This window comes from Pollachius pollachius (genome assembly GCF_949987615.1).
Source record: "Pollachius pollachius genome assembly, chromosome: 4".
NCBI lineage: Eukaryota > Metazoa > Chordata > Actinopteri > Gadiformes > Gadidae > Pollachius > Pollachius pollachius.
The window spans coordinates 12,884,468-12,906,472 of NC_136937.1; the positions used below are offsets into that span (position 1 = coordinate 12,884,468).

Below are 22,005 nucleotides of genomic sequence, written 5' to 3' on the forward strand. Positions count from 1 at the left end.
ACTACTAAGACTAGCATGGTGGTCGTGGATGAGGCCCAAGCGTCAAAACATGATAAGTGTCCGAAAAAGCCTTGGACTCTAGGTTAGGCGGAATATAGCCAGTCAACAGATGGGATGTCAATGCTTTTGACCCTGCAACGATGGAAACATACATTCAGGTTTAGAAATGATTAAAGTTTAGAATGCTTGAACTTTGAGAGCAGTGTCACGGTGGAAAATCCAAGCGCACTGTCAAGGCTATGTTGTGGTTCAACGCTCAACTCAATAGGAATGCATTAGCAACGGTGGTGCAGACCGTTCATTCTTCAGAGTGAGAAGCTGTGGTACATGGAATAACATGCAACATTGCTGGATGGTAAGGGAGAGGAGGGGAGGGTAAGATGAATGTTGATTTATGGTGGATAGAACTACAACAAGGTTACTGAGCAAGTAGCCTGGTACTGAAAAAACCATCAAGCAAGCAGACAGTTACTATAGAGTGGACCAGCAGATCTACGAGATGGGGTCCAAGGAGATACAGTGGGGCAAAAAAGTATTTAGTCAGCCACCAATTGTGCAAGTTCTCCCACTTAGAAAGACGAGAGAGGCCTGTAATTTTCATCATAGGTAAACCTCAGCTATGAGAGACAAAATGAAAAAAAAAATACAGAAAATCACATTGTCTGATTTTTTAAGAATTTATTTGCAAATTATGGTGGAAAATAAGTATTTGGTCACCTACAAACCAGCAAGATTTCTGGCTGTCACAGACCTGTTACTTCTTCTTTAAGAGGCTCCTCTGTCCTCCACTTGTTACCTGTATTAATGGCACCTGTTTGAACTCCTTATTAGTATAAAAGACACCTGTCCACAACCTCAAACAGTCACACTCCAAACTCCACTATGGCCAAGACCAAAGAGCTGTCAAAGGACACCAGAAACACAATTGTAGACCTGCACCAGGCTGGGAAGTCTGAATCTGCAATAGGTAAGCAGCTTGGTGTGAAGAAATCAACTGTGGGAGCAATTATTAGGAAATGGAATACATACAAGACCACTGATAATCTCCCTCGATCTGGGGCTCCACGCAAGATCTCACCCTGTGGGGTCAAAATGATCACAAGAACGGTGAACAAAAATCCCAGAACCACACGGGGGGACCTAGTGAATGACCTCCAGAGAGCTGGGACCAAAGTAACAAAGGCTACCATCACTAACACACTACGCCGCCAGGGACTCAAATCCTGCAGTGCCAGACGTGTCCCCCTGCTAAAGCCAGTGCATGTCCGGGCCCGTTTGAAGTTTGCTAGAGAGCATTTGGATGATCCAGAACAGGATTGGGAGAATGTCATATGGTCAGATGAAACAAAAATAGAACTTTTTGGTAAAAACTCAACTCGTCGTGTTTGGAGGAGAAAGAATGCTGAGTTGCATCCAAAGAACACCATACCTACAGTGAAGCATGGGGGTGGAAACATCATGCTTTGGGGCTGTTTTTCTGCCAAGGGACCAGGACGTCTGATCCGTGTGACGGAAAGAATGAATGGGGCCATGTATCGTGAGATTTTGAGTAAAAACCTCCTTCCATCAGCAAGGGCACTGAAGATGAAACGTGGCTGGGTCTTTCAGCATGACAATGACCCCAAACACACCGCCCGGGCAACGAAGGAGTGGCTTCGTAAGAAGCATTTCAAGGTCCTGGAGTGGCCTAGCCAGTCTCCAGATCTCAACCCCATAGAAAATCTTTGGAGGGAGTTGAAAGTCTGTGTTGCCCAGCGAAGGCCCAAAAACATCACTGCTCTAGAGGAGATCTGCATGGAGGAATGGGCCAAAATACCAGCAGCAGCAGTGTGTGAAAACCTTGTAAAGACTTACAGAAAACGTTTGACCTCTGTCATTGCCAACAAAGGGCATGTAACAAAGTATTGAGATGACCTTTTGTTATTGACCAAATACTTATTTTCCACCATAATTTGCAAATAAATTCTTTAAAAATCAGACAATGTGATTTGCTAGAGAGAACTTGCACAATTGGTGGCTGTCTAAATACTTTTTTGCCCCACTGTATACATAAGTGGGGCTTTCCCCTGAAAGTCGATGATTCAAATCATCAGTCGGGAAACCACACATTCAACTCAAGAGAATCTGAGTCGACTGCGGGGTTTCCCGCCGTCTTCCTTTATTTATTTTAATTAATTTTTTTCGTCAGTGAGTGGTGTGCATTAATAGCTCTTATGATAATAATAATAAAGAGAAGCTTTATTTAGACACTGTCCATGTCACTGTGGCGATTGATTCATTGTAACTTTGTTTGACAGAATCTCGCAGAGGGAAGCGGGTGTCTCCCCTTACATTATTGCTACATTTTCTCTAGAAGCACAGTCAGTGTGGCCACACAGCGCTGTGTATTCTTTCGGGTTCAATAAATGCAATCAGATCGTGAACACGGGGCTCATATAGTGGATTCCGTGTTCATTATCGGACCGCATTATGGGCAGGAGCCTAATTAAAACCCGACAGGAATAAGTTGGCTACAATTCCGACGAGTTTGATTGACAGAAAACTGTTCAGGTGAGAACATAATAAGCGCAACGCGCATGCATATATAAAAGGCCTATAGCTTACCAAAACAGAGTGTTAATAGAAAGAAAACTCATTTTTTAAACCTCCAACAGACCTGCCCCGCACGGCCGCCGAATAGTCGAATCTCTGGACTGAAAAGGGAGATCTGATTCGACTCGGAAAATTCCGAGTCGGGGACAGCCCTATACATAAGTACATCAAACCTTTTGCAGGTGGCAGACAAGTGGGTTCACAATAAGTTTGAAACAGTTGAGCCATCTTGTTCCCAGGGTGGGTATTTTAACCTGTTGGTGTAAATAAAAACCTTGGGGGCAAAATAATTTATTCTTTCCGAGGATGAAGTCTCCAGGACCCCAACCATAGGGGTGCTGATCAGGAACTAGAGGAATCATTGGGATGTTTTGAGCCAATCAACAAAACCACTATGATGGAAGGTCTGCACTTGATAACCTTGGTGATGTACCAGCCCTCAGTTCAGAAGCCATCAGCAGTTTCACAATTGAGCAAGATCTAGATTCTAGCAGTATTTCAAATGACTCTTCGGGCACTACTCTTCGATACATTTGATTCATTTTGCAATCTTGTGTTTAATAATCTAACATAATCACAGTAAACGTGTTACCTTGGTAACAACATGTGGGTAAAGCTGGATGCGACATCAACTGATTATTAAAATCTGAAAAAGATCACTTTAAATCTACTTTGGATTTGATCTTTGGAATTGAATTGTATGTTTACATTGTAATGTTTGTGTTATTGTGTTATGTTAAACATATATATTACTTTTATAAACGTACGTTTTTAAATTTTTTTTATTACCACTGACTTAAATGGACCAAGCATAGTATCTTGCTTATTATCCAGTGTTTCTTCCGCTCTGCTGATTGGGCTTTCTAAGAAAAGCCTCAGCAGTCGTTTTGAGGAGACAACATGAAAAGATTTCAGTACAAAACAGGGCACCATCTACCCTGATCAGCAATTGATAAATTAAATAGAGAGAATTAGAGCTAACTGCTACGACTTGTCTCTGAGGGCTGCTTCTCTATTCTAACTGATGTTAACCCATGCTAACCTAATTATCCTGCTTTGAGAAGAATAACACGTAAAGCCGTTCACAGAACTGCAAAATACACAAATAAATGCCCTGAGGAATGTCAGGCTTTTGGGCCTCATATGATTCAAAAAGCAAATGTATTTTCAAAGAGATACTTACTTACACTTTAGTTATTACAGTAAAAGAGGCACAAGGAGAAAATTAGCAGTCTGCCGGAAAGCATGCTTTATTAAGGCTTTGTATTTTGTGACCCTAATTTCACACCATGAGATATACAGTAATGAACCACAAACTTTTCTACAATGGTCGATGACTAATTGGACAACTACTTCACATTTATACGGAATACGTCAACAAACAACTGCACATGTGCTGTCTTCAGAAGGACTGTTATTCTTTGGCCTTGGAATTATGTCCAATTGAAAAGTATAACTCGATAATTCTTCCTATACTAAGCTGTCACCGATAGCCAAAGTTAGAGCTACTTGCTTTTGTCAGTGTAGCAATGTAGCATTTGATTTCTGTAATGACCCATGTTACAATATTTATTGATAACTATTCCACCAAATAACCCTTAAACGGGCTGTAGGTAAGAATTGAGTTGTCAAGACAAAGCAGAAAATAACGCAACAGAGCAAGACTCTGAAACTGAACAACCCTAAAAGAATCCCCTCACTTTCTGCTCCCTCCCTCCCTAAGTCTCTCAACCTGTGAAAAGCTTTACATTTCACGCACCTTTAATTGACTGGCAAGATGAACTCTGAACCAATCAGGGCAGAGATGCTCTGATTGGTTAGAAATGAGCTAGGAGGCCTAAGGTATGAATGGTCTCACACAGAGGCAGGCAGTCAACTTGAAACAGATATCATCACAGCCTATTGAACTCACTAATAGCTGACGGATGTTAAAGCAATTTCTAACAAAATAACAGCTCTTAAATCGTACCAACAGCACCTTTCACTTGAGGCTGTTATCTTCCGATGCACGGGTTATCTCTGTAAGAATCAAGAAGCTATAGCAGGGGGGTGTCGGTTTACATACAGAACAGTAAACCAAGCCGTCACAACTATCCTTTCCTTGGCTACAAACCGTCTTTAGTGGTCAGAGCGATTCCGCTCTAAATGAGACTATAATAAAGTATGATGAAAGTATCAAGTGGACTCGACAAACAACATTAATGGTAATGTTTTCCTGTTGAAAGTCACAATGACTGTTACATAAATGTGATAGAATTACATCCTTGAAAGCTAACCTCTAAAATGCAGCTCTCTTGTGTATTGGATTGACTCTGCATTTCTAACTCATCAATATATTCTAAAGCCTTAAGTTGTTGACGTTGTTGTTACCAGTGTTGTAGTTCAAGACAGTGATCTCACCCCATATTCTCCTGTCTCCTGGTTGGTCATTGACCACACGTTGATGTCTATATCCCGGGCATTGTTGGTGTCTGTTGTAACTAGGCCTGTTACTCCTAGAAAACAAAGACACCTTTCAGAAAATCAGAAGCATTTTCCATTGCCCCCATAACCCACTCCACAATAGAACACCTAATACAATTTGACAACATTCTCCACTGCTCGTGGCATCTTTGGACAGCTGGAGGAGGAGAAGAAGAAGAAGAAGAAGAAGAAGAAGAAGAAGAAGAAGAAGAAGAAGAAGAAGAAGAAGAAGAAGAAGAAGAAGAAGAAGAAGAAGAAGAAGAAGAAGAAGAAGAAGAAGAAGAAGAAGAAGAAGAAGAAGAAGAAGAAGAAGAAGAAGAAGAAGAAGAAGAAGAAGAAGAAGAAGAAGAAGAAGAAGAAGAAGAAGAAGAAGAAGAAATAGGAGGAGAAGAAGAGGTGCTTACCCCAGAAGCGGCGGTTCTGCATCCTCATAGTGATGTTGATGCCGTCATTCTGGGCGCCGCCCTGGGCCAGGTTCTCCTCCAGGGCCATGGCGTAAAGCACAAAACCGTCGTAGAAGCTCCCAGAAATGTAGTCCATCTAGGAGGAGAAACACGGATGTTAAGAGGTTTTCATTTTGGCCAGTGCCTAACACTTGCCCATAATGCCTGAGTATAAAGGAATTTTTGCCGTGGCACACGTTTCATTGGAAAACAGTGTTAAAGCCTTACAGTAAATCACCACATAAACACGGGTCAAATCCATGTTTCTAAGGACACGCGTTTGTACAAAGTACGTAATTTCAACAACGGAGCCAATCTCGTAAAATACACCCCATACCTCACGCCTAATAAAGGACATAAATGCGGTCGTAAAAACCAGCACAATTCACTTGTATTGTTGTGTACATCATTCACCCGTAATCGCTGACATTTGTGTTAAAGACAATTCCAAACGCACAGCGGGCCTTCGTGCTTTGTTAACAGAGAACCGCAATAAAGTTTCAAAAACGTTTTCCAGCCCATAAACCTTGTGGTTCTGGGCGCTGCTGAGACCGCAGTAAGGGGTCCGAGGACGTACCAGCGAGGGCTCCAGAGTCACACCGAAGTCCTGCAGGGCCCGGGCATGGAGCTTCTTCTGGAAGTCCAGGTACTCTGGGTTGTCTGGCGGCCGGTAGGTTATGACGAACACAGACTGGGGGTGGAGAAACACATAAAACACAGGGAGCAGGCGTCAAGAAAAGGAGCATTGTGTGACGATCAGAGCCCGTCGAGATGGTGAGTGATTGGTGATGCGTCAGTCGCAGAGAGTGGAATATTAACGAGTCAGGGTCGTGGGATATGAACAGTGTTCTGCTATGAAAGGTTGACGTTCACATGGCTGTGTGATGTTATTATGGAATGAGCGATTCAGTAAGAATAACTGTTGTATACAAGACGTTACAGGTTTTTGAGTCTTGCCTTACATATCCAAAACTTCAACGTAAACCGAAGCACGGCATTTAATAACAAGACGGATTTGTTATGTTTAATGAACTCATCAGATCGCTTAAGGAGACATCAAATATAACGCACTCAGTCGGTATGTTCTACCATTTGAATCACACAATCAACCTTTTTATGTCAAGGGTCCTTTTCTCCAGCTCTTCAAAGGCATCAAAACATAATGTTGCTAAAGACAAGGGGAGCCAAGGGGAGAGTGCGATAAAGCCATCAAACCAATGCAGCTACATGGGGTTCTCCTACCGGTTAGCATCACATGTAAACTGTGATCAACAAATGTACATGATATCCTAACACACTACCATGCTCTCTGGTGTCCCCGGAGACCCTAACCCCAAACCCTGTAATGAGATGGATTATAAGGAATGTAATCAGATTTTACTAGCCAAAAGGCCATGCCCTACAGGGGGAAATTCTTAGGCTCTGCTCGTGTGTCAGCGCTGAAGAATTAATTAACCGCAATGTCGGGAAAGTTAACTTGGAACTAAAACAAAGGAGGGACACAAACAGCCTCTGTTGTTGTTGTTGACTTGTGACCGACTATTTCTGCATTGACAGGTTTATTTTTTGCGCTTGAATGCCCAAAACAAGAGAACCCTTGACAGTGTCTAACTCTTGTCAATCTCAGAGTTATACATCATGACAGAGACTGCCTTAATAATCAATCTGATTACATTTTCTATAAACAAAGCAAAGCCATTTAACGTCATTTCCCAAACACTGTTTAAGCAACTGAGTACTGTAAGGCAAGTGACATTTAGGAATACAAATTGGGATAACGGCACATCTGTGCTCAATTACGTATTTCACAACACGCTCGCTCATTTTGCAGGACTAAGTGGCTCCTAGTAAGACTATGTCCTGATTAATTAAGGCTACGCTACAATTAAGCTCCTTAAAAATGGGTGTAAGAGGAGAAGGCTGGGGATTAACCTTTTGGGAAATCTTTAGCGACCCGGAGGGAAAAAGTGATGAAGTTTCCTTACACACAGACTCTAAAGAGTACACAGCACCTATTTATTCATGGTTGCGATTACCATTGAATGTTTACCCACTCGTGATTTGACATCTGCCACCGCAGTAGTCCGCATAAGACCAGTGAAGAGGCCTCTTTTAACGTGCTGCTCATCCACTTGTTTGGAGGAGGATACTGCCCAGTGTGTCGCTCAGTAAGACCTTGCTGGAGCTGTAATATCCTCTATATTGTAAAGGAAAATGCACCTGACACGGGACACCTATGCTAACCATCATCATATCAATAAGCTGAACTCCTAAACTGACCTATCTGATCCAAATCTGATGGGACTAGTTCAGGGGTCAGGAGAGTTTCCAGCGTATCATCAGAGGGGTCCTAGATAATGACAAGAGTTGATATAACAACATTGTATTTCTCCAAGCCAACCTCAAATGATTGTGGGATTTCTGTTTTCTATGGCATGTTTGTAAGAACTCACTATGACTTAACTCTTACAAACTTTACACACATATACAAAAGCACACATGCATGTTTTTGCATGTGCTTGTGTGCATGTGCCTGTGTGTGCTTGCATGTGTGGGTGTGAACAGTGCACGTTTCAGAACGTGCGTGGAGGCAGGTCAGGTGCACTGTACCTTGAAGACTTTAATGGCATCTGTCCAGTCCGGGTCAGAGTTTTTCCAGGGCTTGCGTTCGGTCAAACTCTCTGCAAACACGTCCAGGTAGAAGATGGCGTAGTTCTCAGGGTCGGGGATATCATTCTGAAACAGCTTCATGATGCTCAGGAACGTGTCCAGGGGTCCACAAATGTACACAACTGTAGATGTAATCAAGAGATGGCAGGATTTCAATACCACATAAGATAAGGAAATAACTTGGTAATAACTTGGTAACTTGCTGAAGGGTGGTAATAAAAGTGGTCTTTCACTAAGTTGTGACCCTTTAAAAGAAAGTCTGTTTAAGAAGTTCCAATATATTTGCTTCAGGATCTGTGTATCATTTTTAAATGATAACCTTTTGGGACCAACATTTATCTTTGGCATTTTTCGAACCCTTAAAATGTTAAAACGTTTATAATTATTTGTAGACTTGCCCATTTTTGAGGGCTTGAGTAACAGGTCAGAATATACGAAAGAAAAAGACAGTTTTGAACAGGCGATTATTGAGCATTATTTATCCTTATTATGTTTAATTAGCATTATATAATTCTGTATCTTGCCTCTAAATGGATCATGCGGTTTAGTACTACTTAGAATTGATTTGGTAAATTGAGACCTATATGTGGCAACTTGTTTACCTTCTGTGTAAACAGCTGAAGGCACGCTCTTAAACAGTGATCTTTTAGTAACTCTAGCTCCTTTTCAGAAACACATGCACAACTTGAGCCAGTTTTTCAGTAATCCCATTTGGCACAAACCATTAAACTGTCTGCAAACGCTATATCTCAAGATATTTATTATTAGTAGTAGTATTGGCGTCCCCAGGAAACACCGGCGTGAATAGCACCTCAGTCCAACTCATTTCCTATTCCGAAATGCACCGGGAGCATGTTGTTTACCAACGCCATTTCATTAATTTACGCTTAAATCATGTAATCATGTAAATGAACAAATCAAGCATCAACACATGACTGACACGATGCAGGGAGGCTTGCTCAAAGACACGGTTCTTCCCAGCCTTCCAGTCAGGCAGTCATTCTAATGACCACACAACATCCTAACTACTCTCCCTCTGCCCAATGGGAGTTGGACCGGCCAGTCTGGCTACAAGCAGTATTTCCACTCGCAGCATATGCCAGCATGGCGGCTGCCAGGCTCTCCCGGTAAAATGTGCTCACATGTTGTGAGCCCCAGACCGGCAGCGAGCAGAGTGCTCGCAAAGGCCCTGATTCCTATCTGCCCCAGCGTATAACTCAACCCGTTCCAAGTGGCCCTGCTGACTGCTGGGTGGAGACCAGCAATAACACACAGAAGTAGTGGGGGATAAAAGCTCTGCCTGTGCTGCTGGGCCATGGTACCTGCTCAGGGTGCACCAGGGACTGAAGCAACCACCATTACACATTGTTTTGGTGTCATTTGTTTAACACTGCATTTTTTTCCACTCCAAACATGTGTAACTATTGAATCGTATTTCTACTTGTTAATCGATTTTAAAAATGGATGGACCAAATCTGTGCCAATATTCAAGAGAAATTCTTTACCATTAAGTGAATCAAAATAATCTGTCATTTTCAACCAACACGGGAACACATGGCACACATTGGCCAGCTCTTTGAATTGTCATATGTCAACCAACATGCGTTGTACAATACCCATATTGTGAAGGCCTGAGATTTGTAACCGTTTACTTTTTAACAGCACACAACACTTGAATAGGCAAACCAATTAGCTTGCCCCGTCGTTTTTTCCAATAGAGCACTGTTGGCTTTAAAAATCAATGTTGGCTGATGGCTAACTCTTTCTCTGAGAAGCTTACATGCTTGAGATCCTATTCAGTAAGAATTATTCTGCCGCATAGGCTTCTGTACAAATAACAATCTAGGTACACTATCGATAGTAATGCAAAGCACATAAAACGTGCTTTGGTTTAGATACTGGCAAGACCTAGGCTGTGTGTATTGCATTATGTTAACAATAACTCAGATCTTTTCAAGATGCAACACAATAATCCATGTTTGCATTCTGTTTTGCAAGGTATCAACAGTTTTCCAAACATCTCAAGTGCGACAAATCCCACTAAGAAGATCTGGTCCCATACCATAAAAGAAGAGACCAACAAAAGACAGATGAAGATAATACTTAATGACTTCTCAAACATTTGCCAACTGAACAGTGGCTGTTATTCCCCTGAGATGTGGGCCTACCTAACCTGACCCTCTCGTTAGCCTCAGACCCCCGGTCCAAACAAAAGGCATCCATGTGGACATTGTCAATCGATGACGCAAGACGTAAGGAGGGCCGCGGGGTTATCTGACGGGACAGCAGTTGCGGAATGCCGAGCCAGGACAAGTCCGGACTAAACCATTACCCTCCGGGACCCCCGGGGGGACTCTAACCAGGAAGAGGTTTGGTGCCTGTCCATGGTTAACGTTAGCTGTATTGCTTCATTATCCAAACAGGCGACGTTCGATTTATTTAGTCAATGTTTAACGAGAGAACGAAAAAAACATGTCGATAATTTAGCTTGATAAAAACCCAGTCAATAACAGTTGGCCTATCTTTATTGTATTAAATAGCTAGGACTATAAACGCCTATAACGCATCGCAATCTCCCCCATTTGTGTGATAGTCTACAATCATGTGAGCTAAATTTCAAAGGACTTTTAATATGACACGGAGACTAAACCCTGATTATTCACAATTAATATACGGGACTATATCTGTGTTACATTTAAACAGCCTAAAGACTGTCTATCTGTGTTACACCACAAATAAACATGTATCTATATAAAAAGGCTATATCGACATCGTTATATTAATCCCCATACTTAATTGCCCTAGGCCTAAGTGCATGAACGACAGATATAACAGCCCCATGTTGGATTTAAGCTTGTGTAGGCTATTGATTTGCATTAAATAAAACAGTTTGGCTAATGGACCTATGTCTTCTTCCTTCTTATTGCAATGCCACAGCACACAGGACCATTTTTGAAGTCCAAACGGTGGCTCAATCATTGATGCATTTTCTATTCTCCAAAATGTCTGGCATGTGTATCATCACACATGAGATGCATCCCCCCCTCCCCTTCCCGTACACACACCCACACGCACACACACCCACGCACGCACGCAAACACCCCCCCCCCCCCCCCCCCCCCCCCCCCACACACACACACACACACACACACACACACACAGTGAGTGGCCGACGAAAGCATGCCCCCCTCTTAAAACACAGGTGGTCCTCCGCCAATAAAGCAACAGACTGTCCACAGCCTAAACATTCCTCTTGTAAGTAGGCTATTCCCCGCATCTATTTCTGTCGACCCTGCTTAACATCTGGGAAACCGGGGGGGAGGTATTGTAGGATATTGTAGGTTTAGTATCTGACAACCTCCTTGGTCAAAACAACAAGACATGGACTAAATTATACTTTTTTTTCTCACACATCAAAATAAAGTGTCCAGCTCATGATGATAATTGTATGGCGCTATTATATAAGGAACTTACTTCTTCCATTTTCCTTCATGCAGGTGATGAGGTCCTTGTACTCTTTGCTGTGGGCCTGGTACGGCTGGGCTTCGATCGTCACGTTCAACTCAAATTTCAAATTTAGAAATATCCCCTCCGAGAGAAAGTAGTGGGGTCGGTCGTCCTGTCTCAGGTCGTGGAAGATCACCACCGCCCGAGTGGTCCAGTTGAAGTGGGAATGAAGCATGCTCGCGAACTCTCCCAGTTTGGTGGTCGACGGTCCGGTGCGCATGATTGTCCGATACTCTTCCCGCTTATCGAACCCGTACGCCGGGCCTCCGGCCGTTATCAACGGCAGCTTCCAGTGAGACGCGAACCTCCCCACCGAGGCGAGGGGGTACACGCACCCCGGTCCGATGAACACATCGGGACGGATGTAAAGTTTGGCGTCCACGGCGACTACCTGCGCTTTGCTCTCCACGCAGGAGCCCGCCACCGGGTCCTCCGTGCTGAAGTTTAGGATGTTCATGGAGCGGCCCACGAGGAGCCCGTACTTCTCCTGGAGGTCCTCACGTGCCATGAGTATCGCCGGGAAAACTCTCGCCAGAGCCCAGGGGTATTTTTGATAATTGTCTGGAAGCATCACGGCAACGGTTATGTTAGTAGTCCGGGGCGGCGCTCGACCTCTTGCAAAAGGTAAGCAAACCATTGCCACGAAGAAACAGTATCCCGTTTCGTGTTTTAATCTCATGGTTTTGGATTTGTTGTTTTTTCCGCGCGAGAGTCCGAGTGGAGAGATTTCACTCCACGAGCTCACCTTTTGAAGTGAGGGGAGCGTCTGTATATCCAACAACTCTCTTTTAAATGGTAATAAAGTCAGCCGCCAACAACCAACAACCCCTATTCCAACTCATTTTAGCTGTATATATTAGCTATATGTATTCCCGGTAGCATCCTTGTGTGGGCTTATATATTCCCTAAATCCGTTTTGTTGTTGTGGAGCAGCTCTTGAGCTGATGTTGAACAGAGTCTCCCTCTGAGAGTGATAACATCCATCCAGATGATTGGGACTTAAATCACAGCAACCCTCCGCACTCCCCCTTTACGTCACATACAACTGGTCCTCGCGGCACACGGCAGAGGCGCCCCCTGTCGGCATTGTTAAGAAACACTGCTTCGTTCGTTGCTTTAAAGTTTAAACGGAAAAAAAATCCCACAGTGCAAATCATTTTTTGGTCAGGACGAAAGAGTAGAGTGGTCTGACAACACCCAGGCCTCGCACCCTTACACACTGTCACACTATTCACAGTGTATAAAAACACACAGAACACACACACACACTGACCCAGCAATGAGACACTGTTCAAAGTGTTTATTTGCATGATTGATATACTAGGATAGGGAATACACAGCATAGGGTTATAAACACAGATGGCAAGTTAGCTCCCAGATGAAATTACACTGAAATAGTATCAATGTAGGCCATGATAGCAGGGCAGTTTTAAATATTGAACACATAAGTAACATGCCAATATAATACGTTTTTTTTTTTTAAATTATGTTAGCATTATTCGTTGCAGTTGGAGAGGATGGGGGAACCAGATAAACTGGCTGCTGGTCAGGATTTGGCCCACAGGATGCTGATTGATGCCCCCTGTAAGGCTATCTCAGACCATGGCCCCAGTGTTTGTATGAAGGCACACCATCACAACTCCTTACGCAGAAAGGACCCCATACAGAGCGGCTGCCAAGGGTCCCCTGTGTCAGTCCCAAACGTATACTCACCACACACAAATCCTGTGTTTCCTGGAACAGCTTCTGTTTGATAATCAGGACTTTGTAGGGTTGTCAGTTCTAGGAACTCGGTGAGACTGTCAGTTTGCCATTCATGTCCACACGACAGCATGAGTCAAGCAAGCGATCCCAACTGTAGTTCTTGACCTTACAAATACTAAGGCCGGCCATGCCTCCGGAGTTCAGACAACCAAAAGGAAAAAAAGCGTATTAAATTAAACAAGATATCACCAGGTCAACAACATAATAAGATTGTCTTTTGTTGCGTTTTATTGGAAGTCAAGGAGGCAACAACAAGATACATTCATATAACACTCAATGACTTGGCATAAAACAAAGTACTTTGGTACGGGATATTTTTCGTCAACTTTAAAATGCAGGATAAATATTTAAAATGCTCCCAATTGACGGTATGCATTCTGTCTTCTTTTAAAATGGATTCTTTAATTCTTGGTCCACATTGTCCTGCCGCATGTCCGTTCTCTCTTCCCTTTACTCTTTCAGCCATCCTAGCAGCTGAGGTGTGTAGTAGGTGATGATGATGTCCGCGCCTGCCACAGAACACAGCCAGAATGAAACCAAGTTCAAAAGACCTTTGGTCTGGTTATTTTGCCTAAAAATTAGCTGCTTGCATCCGACAGAGACAAAGGGTATCTACTGAGAGTGAGTAGCCTACAGTTTAAGTATCTACTGAGAGAGTGAGTAGGCCTACAGTTTGAGTATCTACTGAGAGAGTGAGTAGGCCTACAGTTTGAGTATCTACTGAGAGAGTGAGTAGGCTACCAGTTTGAGTATCTACTGAGAGTGAGTAGGCCTACAGATTGAGTTTATACTGAGAGTGAGTAGGCCTACAGATTGAGTATCTACTGAGAGTGAGTAGGCCTATAGTTTGAGTATCTACTGAGCATGAGGAGGCCAACAGTTTGAGTATCTACTCAGTGAGTCAGTAGGCCAACAGTTTGAGTATCAACTTAGTGAGTCAGTAGGCCTATAGACTGAGTATCTACTTAGTGAGTCAGTAGGCCTACAGATTGAGTTCCTACTGAAACCCTACAGCTGATCTCACCTGCCCTGCGGAAGGCCGTCATGGACTCCATCACGGCGGCCTTCAGGTCGAAGGCCCCGGCCTGGGCCCCGTGCCACAGCATGGCGAACTCCCCCGACACGTTGTACACCGCCAGCGGGTGATTCGGGTGCTGCGGAAACACCAGTCAGGTCAAGCATTATTCATACAGTGCTGGATCACTTTACGTCTATACAAGTTACAAAACATGGCGACCACGAACCAGCAGCTAGCTCCACCTGGAAACCATAAAGGCAAACTAAATAGCAACAAACATATTCGTTGAATGGGAAATTAGATGAAAGCAAAGTAGTTGGTTACATAGAAGTGATATGGATTGATCCGATTCCTAATCTTGTCTTGAAAGAAAATATAATAATTGGATTAGATATAAATATGTACTTGAATGTTCCTCAATGGATTAAATGCAACCCTTAGCAGCCATATAGCCCTGCCCGTAAATAACAAAAAGTATGACAGAAGCATGCATGTTCATCTATACGGCTAGTGTTTGAGGACTAGCCTAAAGGAGGTTTGATTTTCCTGGAAAAGGGACCACAGAAAAGAAGGGAGGAGTCCCCCTTCAAGGAAAGGTCCTAGACAAATCAATTTACATTCAGTTATTGGAAAGTAGACAGAAAACCCCAAGATCAGACAGAACAAGTTGATCTGATCGAGTGAGCTCCAGTCAAAGTATGTCTGTGCATTAATTGAATAACATAATTGAGTCACATTCCAAATAATAGTCAATTACCTTGTCTTTGACCTCTCTCACAATGTCCAAATACGGGAGTCCAGGTTTGACCATCAGCATATCAGCTCCTTCTCTCACATCCCGCTCCTAAACCATTACAACATCACACCGTCATGCCTCATTCTGTGCACAAAACATACAATATACATGATCAAAATTCGGTATTTGATCTTACCACAGCCCGCAATGCCAGTCCCCTGGCACCAGGGGGCAGCTGGTAGCAGCGTCTATCTCCAAATGCAGGCTTGGACTGGGCAGCATCTCTGCATGAAGCCACACATCAACAAATTAACCTCAATGTCGGCAGGGTTTAGGAATTTGAATTTCGGAATGTGGCACACTTACCTGAAAGGGCCATAATAGCATGAAGCAAACTTTGCACTGTAGCTCAGCACTGAAACCTTAAACAAATAAAAAAACACAATTATATGTCATCCATTTTCGATCCATGAAATATAAGTTATTTTCGAATTGTGATAGTCCTTATGTAAAAGGATTTTTGCGAACTTTTAGATGTCTGAATATTGAATATTTCAAACAATTTGAAGCTGTGGTCAAGTGAAACAACATAATATATTACATAACATAACAATAATACTTCATCAGCAAAGAGAGTTGTTTGTGATTTTAAGTTAGACATTTTGTGCCTGCTCCAGCATACCTTGTTGCCCATTTCATTGGACATCAGTGCTTGTTTGATAGCCCTCACCCGTCCATCCATCATGTCAGAGGGGGCGATGATATTACAGCCTATCAGAGTGAAACAGGAAATCATATACCCAGCAATCATGTCATCTCTACAATATCATGAATAGGATCAGATAATTGTCAGATTATCTGACCCTAATAATCTGATTGCTTTCCGATTGCAATTAATTGCGACTCCAAATTTCTCAGAAATTGAATACATTTTAACATCCTCATGTAGTAATATATTTATTTTTGGAGAGAACGTTTCGGCCCAGTCTATGCCATGTCCCTCATTGACATCCCATTTCAATGTTAATATGCCATAAATCCTATTAATATTTGGAATGCTTTAGAATCAATAAAGTATTGCAATTATCTATCAATTACCTTCCGAATAAATTAGCATCATAACACAGAATGAAACCATTGATCAAGAGAAGACGTTCCGCACAGTGATAGAGGAATGGACATAAGTAATGCTTCAACTGAAACACATGTTGTAATATTAGAGAGTACTGACCAGCCTTGGCGTAAGCTACTGCAACCTCCCCTAGACGTATGCAGCTCGCGTCGTTGTCCAATGTGCCGTCCTCACGTAGAATACCTGAAACGACATCATACACCACACTCATCAATACAGCAGCAGCACATGTGATAGTTGTTAGCGGCTGTATCCAAAGAATAGAAAACACTACATATTGAGGGTGCGCATACCGCAGTGTCCGTGTGCTGTGTACGGACACAGACAGACATCGCAGGCGATCAGCAGATTGGGGAATAGGGAGCGGATCTTCCTCACGCCCAACACTGCTGGCGTCTGGTCCGTGTCTGCCCCAGATCCTCGGTCATCCTGGTAGAACAAGTGGCCATATACAATGAGCTCTAATTATGTACAAAAAACACGAAGAGAAGATCCAGGGCCAAAAATCAATATTGTTTTAAATCAAATATGTATGTCTTTTTTGTGAATTACACTGAACACGTACATATGTATCCATTGACCAGAAAACCTTTGACTCCTAATGATTTCATAATGTACAATAAAACAGTGTAAAAGAATATCCATAGGCAGTAAATAATGAGTAATTACAAACCATACTATCCATCAAAATGATATAAACACAATTCCCAGTAAGGGTATCCTTACCTTTTCTATTTTTGCCGGCACACCAAATATCAGCACACATTTTAAGCCGTTTGCTACAAGAGGCTTCAGCATTCCCTCAAGCTTGTTAACACCATACCTGGGGATTGAAGATCACACAAACAGTATGAAAAATGCGGATCAATAATGACTAATAATGTTTTGATTCAACCATACTATATTTGGGTTTATCCCGTAATGTTAAGCATAGAAAAAGGCCACTTGCTCAGGCTTATAGATCCCATCTGACGATGACTGAATCATATCATATTGTGATCATGCAGTTAAGGTTGAAAACCTTTCCCAGAGATATTCCCAAGCTGAGATGGATGACTGAATCCAAAAGACACAATATGGAGATAAAGGGAGGAAGCTGGAGATGCGCATTGACCTAACGGATTCCCCTCTTATCTGCGTTCAGCTCTAGTAGTTGGCTTTGGGTCCACCCTTGACTGTTTTTATCTAAACACAACAGACTTCGACTACGGGGCTTCTCATAACAATTAAATTACATCTGTTGTGTTTCCAAGGCAAGTTCACTGATTAAGGTAAGGTCTTTGTTAATCATATAACGCAGTGTAATGTTGGTGATAATTATCAACATGTCACTCGACAAATCCTTCTACGCGTGAACCCAATTGAAGTCTTCATTTTTATGTTTATGTTTAAAACGAAGGATCATATTTATGATAAATTGTTATACCTGGCTTGACCTGGAAGGCTTGCAATGGGCTCGACTGCATCTTCACTGTCTCTGTGAAAGAAAAAGCATTTTAGAAAAAACACAACTTGGTCACATCTCCAATTAAAGTTTATCCATAAACGACTTTCCTTTTATGTTTTCCCAACTTTGATGATTGTTCTATGTAGACAAATGATCTTGATACAATTGAATTATATTGTAAAAAATAAATATTTACGTTATGAAGATTGGGTAGATGAGGCTTTCAGGTCTTAAATCTGCTGCACATGACTGCCAGTATCTCAGTGTTGGGTGAAAATAACCACTGTGGAGCACAGACTCGACTGGCGTCTGCATTTTAGATATCGGCTGGAAAATAAAAAAGAACAAAGAGTTAACCAAAAAGTAAGGCATTGACGTATCTTGCAGTGTAGGCATAGCACATTGTGTCCACGGGTTTCTGTTCTGGTATCACCAAGTAACCGTGAAACCGGCTCAACCACGCGGGATAATGCCTATCCAAAACAGCTTGCGACCAGACTGTCCCAAATAGGAACACCATGTGTCCCGATATAATAATAACTGTACATATATAACAACGTTATTCTTGAAGAGGGTTGGAGAATAAGGTGTTAACGTCTCAATAAATATAAATATTGACTAATATATAACAACATTTTTCTTGAAGGAGGGCTGGCGCATTACGTTTTACCGTCTCAATAAACATAAATATTGACTAAAATAAGGACCATTGCATAGTTTAACAAATCATTTCCAATATAATCAAATGTAAATCTTTTTTAAAAGATCCTAAGTCAGAAAAAACTTGTAAAAGTGGGCTTTCAGAGTAACTAACCCTACCTTGTTATTGCATGACTCACAGGGAAATACAGCACTAGATAAATACAAATACAGTAACAATTTCCGCAGTATGTATTGATTTGATTGTAATAAGTAATCATACTCTATTTTGTAAAACTCATACCAAATGCTGAAATAACATGTGCATACAAAGCTGACTTTGTATGCTTAATTAAGCTTAATTAAACAGAAAAGTGTGCCTACCCTTGAAAAGAGTTCTACCGGATTCTTCCTTCCTTGCTCCGGTTTTCTAGTTTATGCGGCAGCTTGCGGCCACCGTAGGAAGTGTAGTGAGTTAAGATCTCGCGAGAGTGTACTGACTACGAGTAGACAGCTCACCAGCGTAAATCATATTTTAGCTACCACATAAATGGACAAAACGCAGGTAAAAAGCAATGCAACATCATTACGATTTACTCCACTATAAACCCTACCAATATTGATTTTGAAACTGTTATGGAATACGTTTCATTGCTCAACGTCAGTTAACTTACAGGGCTCCTAGCACTGTAATGTTGAGTTGTATTAACGTAATGAACTGTAGTGTTGAGTTGCATAAAGGAACTGTAGTGCTGAGTTGTATTAATGAACTGTAACTTAGCCTCTCTGGAGACCAGCTTGATGGGATATCTAACATTACATGACTATATGTCATTCTGATATAGAAGCGTTTGTACTTCCCCATATGATTATGCTGTAGTAAGGTGTGTGTGGACATGGCTCGTATGTTAACCTGGCTAAATATGTGTTCTACGCAGAGTCATGTCAGCTGTCTTGCGTTTTGGGTAAATCTTTGCAATCTAAATAGGTTCTTATTCTTTTGCTGTCTTTTGCTTTAGGCCCAAGGCCTATGGAGGTACTGACGGATTCTGTATTGGCCTGGTTCTGCAGCCAACCACGGGCCCCTCTTCGCCTACCAGACTCAAAGATGTAACCTAGACTCCTCTGCTACTTCCAGTGCCTTGCCGTCCAACGTGTCTCTGCTGTCATTCCCTATTAACCCGAGTCTGGACTGACACACCAGCCCCTGACTTGGCCTCAGCCAATCTGTCCCCTGCTTTCATTCTTCATCCGCACCTGTATCTAGTCTCATAAAACCCCCAAGCCACAATGCTGTTCTCCCTCAGAGAGCTGGTGCAATGGTTGGGCTTCGCCACCTTTGAACTCTTCCTCCACCTGGCGGCCATCCTGGTCTTCAGCGTACTGGTGGCACTGCGGGCGGACATGTTCACGCCGACGTTAAGCTGGTGGCTGGTGTTTGTGCCGCTGTTCGCCGCCGACGGCCTCAGCACCTACTTCACGGCCATCGTGTCCATCCGCCTGTACCAGGAGAACGAGAAGCGGCTGGCGGTGCTGCGGCTGCTCTGGGTGCTGACGGTGCTCAGCCTGAAGCTGGTGTGTGAGGTGCTGCTGTGCCAGAAGCTGGCGGAGCAGGAGCAGGCCAGGGACCTCTGGTTCGGCCTCATCGTCTCGCCACTCTTCATCCTGCTGCAGTTCCTCATGATCCGAGCCTGCCGCGTCAACTGACCAAGCCATCGGCCACTGCCCTTTTGAGATTCGGAGCATAACACACGTCGTTGTGTTCGCATGTTGCCAACCAGCACTGGTTTGGTGTCCTGTGTTTGAGTTAGGTCAATCCAAAAAACAGTCAATGAGTAGATGCTATCCTAAGCATTGTTCATAATAACGGACCAAGATGCAGCTACTAACACAGCTTGTTCATTTATGATCTGCTCTTACAGCGTTACAGCTCAATTATTACAGTTGTTTTCTTGTTTAAAAATGTTTCTTCAATAGTTCAGTGAACATAGTTAAAGATACCAAAACTATACAGAAAATAAAAGGTAACCCTTGACTGAGATTTTTAGAAATGTTACTCAAAAGCAGTACAAGCCAGTCCTCGCTTCAAGTTCCTATAAATAAGAAACAATAAGGAAAAACAATACCCTGTTTATTATTCAATTGCCCAAAGGATAATGGGACTAGCTCAATATCAAATTAAATTGAATGATAGCAATGTATGTATATTTTTGTAATGTAGCGATGCTGATGCCGATCATTGCATAGCCTAGCAGCTCTCTGATGTTGCAATCGATGCTTCCAATTCACTTGCTTACATTAAAATATCTCAATGGAAGGGAGGGTTAGGGTTTCCCTCTCTCGCCAAACAGAGGTTTCTTTGTACACTATGTATTGCCGCTCTTTAAGCGTATTCATTAATTGTGTACATGCTACATGTGTACTGGCCTAGTTTCTTCCTCATGTGAAATTCACTGTAACGCATTCTCTCAGGATGCACCAACTTTATTTATATCCGTATTTGGCATTTTCGTACAGTTGTTATTCGTACGGTTGCTGTCACTTATGTATATTTCTGTAAATAAACTGTCTGTATTTACTTGTTTTTACGTAAGGTGTCTTCCATCATTCCATTTGATTTATAGGGGGCTGTATCTGCTTCATCATGAGTAGGTAATGGGTGCATTTTACTGGTCTCTAGAGCAGAGAGGTGATATGGAAGAAAGTTAATGTTTGTGTGCCGTCAGTATCTTTTGAGTGATGTCTATTTGGCAGGTCTTCAACCAACTTTTATCCCAATTAAAATAGTCTGAGTTAGGTTAGCCTTTTTTATTTATTTATTTTTTGTTTGTTGAAGGTGATCTTTTACAAGCTTGGTCTGATTTAGCTATGTTAGGAGTAAACAGTTACTTACATTGCAACTTTAGATGCATTTCACTTATTTTCCATTATTTTTGGCTTTAGATATGATCTTGTATCTATTGTGGCCGAGTTCAATCTCAGGCTTCCTAGCTCAGAGTTCCCACTGAACTCTTTTAAAGATTATTATGCAATTACTACCAAGCCCATTTCTAGCAACTTCTCTAATTTCTTCCACTAGGTGGTAGTAATACATCACTATAAACAATCATTTTGCGGTAGGACTTTGTGTGTAAATCCATACTTTTTTGATTCGGTTAAGATCGATGAACATGAATAACATCGATGCTCTAATTAGCCAGGAAAAAAAAAAGATTAATACCAACTAATTTGCTTTTTAGAGCCATATATTAATATATATATGGTCTACACAGACACACAAAAGTCTACATTTTATAAAATATTACTAGGGTACCGGATCGGGGTAAACATTACAATATTCGGGGTAAACATTCTTGTGGCCTATGACCTGCTGTCAGAGCATGACCCTACCTTTACTTTAAATCACTATATTCGCCGTTTCAAAGACACACAACAGGGGTGTCGTAGGCCTAGGCCTATTATTATGCGTTGTGAAATGATCAGTCTTCGGTTTGAAACACACGTTTCAAACCGTTCGCATTCTTCACAAGTCATTCAGATGTAAACATTGTTGAAAAGGTACTGGGAATGGAGTCTACTATCCTATATTATACC

General features: G+C 42.2%; 3 protein-coding genes across 3 annotated transcripts in view; 1 reads left to right on the forward strand and 2 right to left on the reverse strand.

Annotated features, from left to right (window-relative positions):
• The window catches only part of npr2 (natriuretic peptide receptor 2), a 42,763-nt gene extending 30,137 nt beyond the window's left edge, over window positions 1–12,626 (reverse strand). The window contains 5 exon segments of the mRNA XM_079735979.1: window positions 4,993–5,087; window positions 5,460–5,595; window positions 6,076–6,189; window positions 8,109–8,290; window positions 11,643–12,626. Of these exon segments, the coding sequence (XP_079592105.1) occupies window positions 4,993–5,087; window positions 5,460–5,595; window positions 6,076–6,189; window positions 8,109–8,290; window positions 11,643–12,354 (1,239 nt within the window). The 5' untranslated portion in view covers window positions 12,355–12,626.
• Window positions 12,627–13,659: 1,033 nt separating this feature from the next.
• alad (aminolevulinate dehydratase) lies at window positions 13,660–18,832 on the reverse strand. Its single transcript, XM_079734226.1, has 12 exons — window positions 18,796–18,832; window positions 17,969–18,099; window positions 17,752–17,802; window positions 17,052–17,148; window positions 16,619–16,754; window positions 16,425–16,508; window positions 15,876–15,964; window positions 15,560–15,615; window positions 15,390–15,477; window positions 15,215–15,301; window positions 14,464–14,593; window positions 13,660–13,948 (listed from the first exon to the last, which is right to left on the reverse strand). The coding sequence occupies exons 2-12, from the start codon at window positions 18,085–18,087 to the stop codon at window positions 13,890–13,892; spliced, it is 996 nt and encodes a 331-aa protein (XP_079590352.1). The 5' UTR covers window positions 18,088–18,099; window positions 18,796–18,832; the 3' UTR covers window positions 13,660–13,889.
• A 64-nt stretch (window positions 18,833–18,896) lies between these two features.
• On the forward strand, window positions 18,897–20,903 carry tmem203 (transmembrane protein 203). The gene is made up of 2 exons (XM_079735383.1): window positions 18,897–18,976; window positions 19,431–20,903. The coding sequence occupies exon 2, from the start codon at window positions 19,702–19,704 to the stop codon at window positions 20,116–20,118; it is 417 nt and encodes a 138-aa protein (XP_079591509.1). The 5' UTR covers window positions 18,897–18,976; window positions 19,431–19,701; the 3' UTR covers window positions 20,119–20,903.
• The last annotated feature ends 1,102 nt before the right edge of the window (window positions 20,904–22,005 follow it).